This window comes from Rhea americana, unplaced genomic scaffold, assembly GCF_003343005.1.
Source record: "Rhea americana isolate MKP2758 unplaced genomic scaffold, rheAme1 scaffold_495, whole genome shotgun sequence".
In the NCBI taxonomy this organism is placed as follows: domain Eukaryota; kingdom Metazoa; phylum Chordata; class Aves; order Rheiformes; family Rheidae; genus Rhea; species Rhea americana.
Window position 1 is genome coordinate 126274 of NW_028186640.1, and position 6971 is coordinate 133244.

Consider the following 6971-nt stretch of genomic DNA (forward strand, 5'->3'; position numbering starts at 1 on the left):
GGGGCTGCGCCCGCCCCGGGGCTGCGCCCGTCCCAGCAGGATGCGACTGCCACCCGCCCTGCGTGCGGTGCCTGCACGAACACTCACTTGACGATCTGCTCTGGGATGATCCTGTCCTTGAACTGGACCTTGGCTTCCTCCACCGGCTGCACGGTGAAGCACTGGATGTCTGCGGGAGTGAAGGGGCTGCCGGCACGCACAGGGGCTGGATGGGGACAGGGATGGGGACCACGACCGCGTGGGGATGGGGGCGGAGGGGGCGGAGGGCAAGCCCGGCCATGTGGAGGATACACTGCCCTGGGGAGGCGGTGATGTCCGGCCCGGGGGGCGACGTGCTCTTCAGCTTCTCCGCGTTGGGGAAGGGGCTCAGCAGCCGCATCTCRAAGTCCTCCCGGCGCTCGTACTCCTTGCCCCGGTAGATGAAGACCTTGTTCTGCAGGGGAAGAAGGTCGCGGCTGGTCCCACCGCGTGGTGGGCAGGGCTGGAGGTGCCCTTGGCCCCGCGCCGGCTGCACGTGGGCTCTGACAGCTCGGGGGTGCACACGCTGCCGAGGCCGAGCCTCTGCTGCCGTGGGAGACCACGTCCAAAGGAAATTACTGGGCCTGTTCACTGGCATGGGAAAAGCAAAAGCTGCTGGGCCAGGGATGCCCCTCTCTGCCCGTGCCTGCAGGGCCGTGGATGAGGCACAGGCCTCCTGCGAGAGCCCTGCGCAGTGCACGAATGCGTGCRCAAACAGAGCCGGGGCTCGCTGGGGCAGTGCACTGGCATGCTGCTGGGCAGGGCGAGCGTGGCTCCCAGCGCCGCAGCCGCCGGTGCCGCTCGCCATCTGGCCCAGGTGCTGGGCGGCGCGTCTGAAGCTGCAGGACGCCGGCGCGCGGGAGCGGCGCTGGCACCAGCTGCCTGAGCCCAGCACGCCCTGCGCTGCGGGCAGGGGCAGCGGACGGGACGCGGCGGTGCGGACGCRCTTGGCAGCAAAGCGGCTGCCGCGCCACGGCCCTTGCGTGTCCTGGCTGCAGGCAGCCTCGGGCAAGAGGCATTTGCATTCTTGGAACTGCCCAGAGCTGCTAATGCGACGGGTTTCCCTAATCCATTAATATTAATAAGGGGGGAGCAGACCCGGGGATTTGCCGCACACAGGACCCTSGGCGCAGCCCCGGCGCAGGCGGCCGTGCTGGAGCCGACGCTCCACCCCGCTCCCAGACCTGATGGGGAGAACTGAGAGCTTGGAGGAAAGGTTAATGCCAGGCCTGCTGCTAAGGCGGTATTTTCTTATTTTATGCTTTTTGCTTGTGACCGATGCCCTGTTCTGAGCCTCGGGAAACGCTGTCTGCAGGGCGGCGCCCCTGAGCAGCRTGGCCTCGCAGAGCAGCTCTCTGCGCACGGGGCTGTTCCCGCGACAGGAGCAGCTCCTGCCTGCTGCCCCGCTGCCCCGTCCCTCACGGCCGGAGCTCCCAGGACATCCCGGCGAGGGTGGTTCCCGTCCCCAGGAGCAAGGAACCACTGCGCCTCGGCGCCCTGCGCTGCCGGGAGCCGCTTACCCGGAGGAAGGTGGGGAAGCCTTGCCCGTAGTAGCCCACGGCGAAGTAGTCCGGGCTGGGCCGTAGCACCTTGAGGATCTTCTCGTAGAACTTGGCTTCCCGCTGCTGCCGGGGAGATGCAAACGCTGGCACAGGGGCAGGACGGGACTGTCACCGTCACCCCACGGGGTCTTGGGACGGGAGCCCTGCAAGCCCCTGCCCAGCCCCACCGCTCCCGCTCCACCAGCGCTGTGCCCCCAGCCCAGCACCGACCCTGCTCGGCTCCCCACTCCCGCCCCAGCCCAGGGGCTCACCAGGATGCCGCTCAGCATTTCGTAGTCGAAGATTTCGCTCTCGTACTGCTCTGCCAGCTCCTTGCAGATGTGTATGGCCTCCTCCCACATCTGCAAACATAGGACAGGTTGAGGGCCTGGCACCCACTGCCGGCTGCTGCGTGAGCTGGGGCACGGAGGAGGCACGTGGTGCTTCTGAGTGAAACCAGCTCCTTCCGTGGGGGGACCCCATGTGCACCCTGCGCCATGCTCGCCTGCCCCGTGTGCCCCCTGCCCCGTGTGCCCCCTGCTCCGTGTGCCCCCTGCTCCATGGGCCATGCTCACCTGCTCCGTGTGCCCCCTGCCCCGTAGGCCATGCTCACCTGCTCCGTGTGCCCCCTGCCCCGTAGGCCATGCTCACCTGCTCCGTGTGCACCCTGCGCCATGCTCACCTGCTCCGTGTACACCCTGCCCCTTGTGCCCCCTGCCCCGTGTGCCCCCTGCTCCATGGGCCATGCTCGCCTGCTTCGTGTACACCCTGCCCCGTGTGCCCCCTGCTCCGTGTGCCCCCTGCTCCATGGGCCATGCTCGCCTGNCCCTGCCCCGTGTGCCCCCTGCTCCGTGTACACCCTGCCCCGTAGGCCATGCTCACCTGCTCCGTGTGCCCCCTGCCCCATGAGCCATGCTCACCTGCTCCGTGTGCACCCTGCGCCATGCTCACCTGCTCCGTGTACACCCTGCCCCTTGTGCCCCCTGCCCCGTGTGCCCCCTGCTCCATGGGCCATGCTCGCCTGCTTCGTGTACACCCTGCCCCGTGTGCCCCCTGCTCCGTGTGCCCCCTGCTCCATGGGCCATGCTCGCCTGCACCGTGTGCACCCTGCCCCGTAGGCCATGCTCGCCTGCACCGTGTGCACCCTGCCCCGTAGGCCATGCTCACCTGCTCCGTGTGCCCCCTGCCCCACAAGCCATGCTCACCCCGCTGCACATGCGCCCTTCTCCATGTGCCCTCCTCCACGTGCTCAGCTCACCTTGCCCTGGTCAAAGTAGTTGATGATCTGGTTGTAGAGAGCCTCCTTCAGCTGGCGCTGGGTGTGCAAGTTGGGGCTGTGTGAGCCCTGCATGGGGGCCGTGTTCGGCTCATCCGACCACTGCACAGAGGCGGAGGGATCCCCGTTACACTGAGGTGACGGGGACGTGGTGCGCGCAGCCGGCACGCAGCCCCGCAGCCCCCGCATGCCCGCGTACCTTGAGGAGCCGCGCGTGCAGCAGCAGCGTGTAGGCTCCCTCCGTGTAGTTCTCGTAGCTGATGTGCAGGTCCTTGAGCTTGTAGAGGTACCTGGGGGTGAGGTACCACGTGTGCAGCGGCGGCAGGCTGGGAGCCCCAGAGCCACCGGCACTGCATGGGCAGCAGGGCTGCACGGGGGTTGTGCAGGGCAGGCAGCCCCGCGCGGCACCGTGCTCCCCGGGCTGTGCTCACCTGATGTACATGGCCTGGCGGTCGATCTCCTTGTAGAAGTTCTGAGGGAGCAGAGGGGCATTGGAGGGGCCCCAGGGGGTGCATACTGTGGCCCCCGCTCTTGGGCCCACAGTGCTGCCAGGACCCATCCCCGTGTGGGGACTGGATCACCCTCGGCAGCAGGTCCTGCAGGTGCCACTGCAGAGCAGGAGCAGCACGATGCCTCCCATCGAGACAGGGTGGGCTGGTCCCTTTGGCACAGAGCCCTAGGGATGCCCTGGGACTCAGGACACCATGAGCACTTGGGATGCCCTGCACCACAGGACACTGTGGGCACCAGGGATGTCCTGGGACATGGGACATTGTGGGCAGCAGACACCCAGCAAGACGGGACACCATGGAGGCCAGGGACGCCCTGGGAGAGGGGACACCATGGCAGAGGGTGATGCTCAGGCCAGCACCAAGGGGACCAGCAGCACAAGGAGCAGAAGGCACCGCTCCATGATCAAATCTATGCTGTAAATGATCCCTGCTAGCCCTAGAGGCCACTGGGCCAAGCAACCACTGGTTGCACCTGGGTGACACCAGTTTTGGCACCCCATGTGCACATTATGCCAGCTTGTCTCTGCTGCAGGCCTTGGGGACACCTGAAAGGACACGGGCCTGAGCAGGCCCCAGGGGGACCACGGGGGCTGGGGCAGGAGGAGGGACCCACCAGGAGGTTGACGGTGCAGCTCATGCTGTAGGTTTTGTTCTCRTCATTCATAACGGCCCGGTAGTCGAGGAGCCGCTCCAAGAGCCCCGTCACCAAAGCAACGAAGTTCTCCCCAGGCCTGGCCAGCTCGGGGTGCCCCCGGCAGCAGTTGAGCAGGCTGGGGAGGAGAGAGATGGTGGGTCTCGTGGCATGCTAAGCTCTGCTCCACTCCCACCCCTGCCCCAGCTCAGCCTCCCACTAAGCTTCCTGGAGTTGCTGGGGGGCCAGTGAGGAGAAATGGCAACGCCTGGTCTGCAGTGGTATGGGGCAAGCCCAGSTCTGCTCTCTGCCAGGCACACTGGGGACAGAAGAGAGACCTCCCTGCTCCAGCCACCCAGCACACGGAGCTGCGGTGGGCACGATGGGGCAGGGGCAAAGCAGGGGGCAGGGCATCGCCTGGGGCATGGCAGAGCAGCAGCAAGAGTGCCCAGGGCACACGACGCTTCGGGTAGCAGCCGCCCCCCTCTCAGGTCCCTCTCCCCGGGGTGGGGGGTGCTCTGGGTCAGCGCGGTGCCAGGAGGAGCAGGACGCCCAGACCTGGCAGAGGCAGGACAGGTTGTGCCCTGGGGAGGAGGGAGCGGGGCTGGCACCGCGTGCTCACATGCTTTCGAAAAGCTGCTTGTACTGTTCATCTCCCCGACCACCCTCCACCTCGCTGTCCAGCTTGTGCAGGATCTCATCCTCAAACTGCAAAGAGGGAGCACAAATAAGGAAGGTTCATGCAGACCTCTCCCCTCCACTGTGTCCTGGTTTCTGCACACCACAGGAACCAGCTGAGCGGAGCCAAACCTCCCGTCCCCTCCAGTCCCTGGGAAGTCCTCTGCATTGCCCCAAGGCCTCGTGTCCGCTGGTTCCCAGTCAGAGGCCTCATCCCCATCCTCCACCCCTGGCGGSTGGCCTCATCTCCTGTCCCTCGTCCCTCCCTGCTGCAGCCCCACATCCCAGGACCCTGGGAGAGAGACGAGGCTGAGTGACACCTCCATCCCCGCTGAAAGGGATGGTCCAGCCTGTGAGAAGCAGSATCCAGCAAGATCCCTGGCCCGGCCGTGGGGCACTCACCCGGCTGAAGCCCTCTGTCAGCTGGTACTCGCAGAGCATCATGTCGAAGAAGATGGGGATGGTGGACTTCCGCAGCTCCAGCTCCGGCACAAGCGTCATCTCCAGTATGGGGCCCACCATGGCCGGGATGAACTCAATCTTGCGGTGGCCTGGGGAGSGCAGCGGGGTTTGGCTGAGCACCCGCACCCCAGGGCAAGCACAGGCCGGCAAGGCTGGGGTGTGCCGGGCTCCTCCAGCCTCCTGGCAGGCCAGCACCGCACACCAGAGCTGGGAGCACTTGCTCCCTGCAGCTCCCCGACCTCTGCTGGGAAGCGGAGCAGTGACTTGAGCTGCTGCCCCCTGCTCCCTCCCTGCCTGCCTGGCCCAGGGAGGTGCCAGCAGTGCACCCCGCACTTTCCAAGCAGGGAAAGTGAGCAAGGTAGGACCAGAGAATCGGAAATGAAGGGCTGCAGGCACGTGCAGCCCCTGGAGAAGGGAGGTGGTGGCAGGGAGTGAGAGCTCACAGGACCTATTGGAAAGCTCACACGCTCGCACTCCCCGCAGGCTTGCATGCCCCCAGGCTCACACGTCTGCAGACCTGCACACCCTGCAGACACGTGTGCCCTGCAGGCTTGCATGCTCAACAGCCTGCGTGTCTGCAGACTTTCACACCTGCAGTCTCACACATTGCTCAGACTCGTATGTCCCACAGTCTCGCAGGCCTGCACACTTGCACACCACCAGGCTTGCATGGCCACCTGCACAGCTCAGCTTGGTGCCATCCTGCTCGGCAGTGCCTGTCTCTGCAGGGACGGTGCCAAGGACACAGCAGGCATGCTGGCCTGCAAATACTCAGCATAATTTGCTGCTGGCTGCGCTCCGGCTCACCAAGGTTGTACCACATGTCCCGGATGGCAGCTCCGATCGTGGCTCGCATGTCCCCGTACCTGCCAGGATGGCGTTGGTTAGCATTGCTCCTCCTGCCCTGGGCACAGCCGGACATGTCCCAGGACCCCCAGCCCCATGGGACAACGGCACCAGGGCAGGAGCCCTGAGACACACTGCGGAGCCTGGCTGCAAGGCAGCTTGAGGCTCACAGCTGGGGGGGGAGATGCGGTGCCTCACTTGGCCAGGATGCTGGTGCGCTTGGCCTGGGAGAAGTTCTCCAGCTGCAGGAAGTCCTGGGTGAGGAAAGCCACAGCCAGGTGGAAATAGTTGTTCCAAAGCTGCAACAGAAGCAGGGGATGGGAGCATGAGAGCCGGGTGACAYGAGGAGTGGGCAGCCCCAGCCCTTCTCGCCGTGGGGCACAGACAGCCTTCAACTGCGCRCTGTGGGGTGTGGGCTGTGTGGGGTGCTGCTCACTGTGGGGTGCAGGTGGGCACTCAGCTCACCTGCAGCTCGAAGCTGCTGTGATACAGGAACGTCTCCGTCAGGGTGGCTGCGAAGTGGTTGATGGCACGCAGGAACTCCCTGGGAGAGCAACAGGCGCTGTGGGGCAGCAGCTGGGGGGGCAGCACGGCTGCCCCGTAGCCCGGGCAGGGCCAAAGCACYGGGAGCTGCAGGCCGGCTGCTCCGCAGGCAACAGGGTGGTTAGGAGCGGCTGTGGGGAGCGGGGGCCACAGGAGGCCGGAGAGCAGGAGCCCTGGAGCAGGGGCGAGCCCCAGAGCAGCCTTGTTGCTGCCTGCAGTTTTCACAGTGCCAGGAGCCCCTGCCTGGCATGCAGCCCAGCGTGGGGGCCAGTGGTCCCAATCCTCCCACCCTCTCYGGCAGCCACCGCTGCTCTCAGCCCCGCACTTCTCACCGGTTCTGCACCATGTTCATCACCATCCAGTCCGAGGGATACACCGTCTTGCCTATCAGGTCCTTGAAGAGGATGAAGGTTTCCATGAGGAAGTCCTGCCAGGAGGGAGACAGTGTCAGGACTGGGCTCAGC

At 65.9% G+C, this 6971-nt stretch overlaps 1 protein-coding gene across 1 annotated transcript in view; it reads right to left on the minus strand.

Annotated features, from left to right (window-relative positions):
• The window catches only part of LOC146588827 (dedicator of cytokinesis protein 2-like), a 78960-nt gene that overhangs the window by 4899 nt on the left and 67090 nt on the right, over positions 1-6971 (minus strand). Inside the window, 14 exon segments of the mRNA XM_085317298.1 lie at positions 48-169; positions 292-433; positions 1539-1643; positions 1832-1921; positions 2818-2937; positions 3035-3125; positions 3267-3307; positions 3961-4117; positions 4601-4686; positions 5059-5207; positions 5926-5984; positions 6163-6263; positions 6430-6508; positions 6840-6934. Of these exon segments, the coding sequence (XP_085173424.1) occupies positions 48-169; positions 292-433; positions 1539-1643; positions 1832-1921; positions 2818-2937; positions 3035-3125; positions 3267-3307; positions 3961-4117; positions 4601-4686; positions 5059-5207; positions 5926-5984; positions 6163-6263; positions 6430-6508; positions 6840-6934 (1437 nt within the window).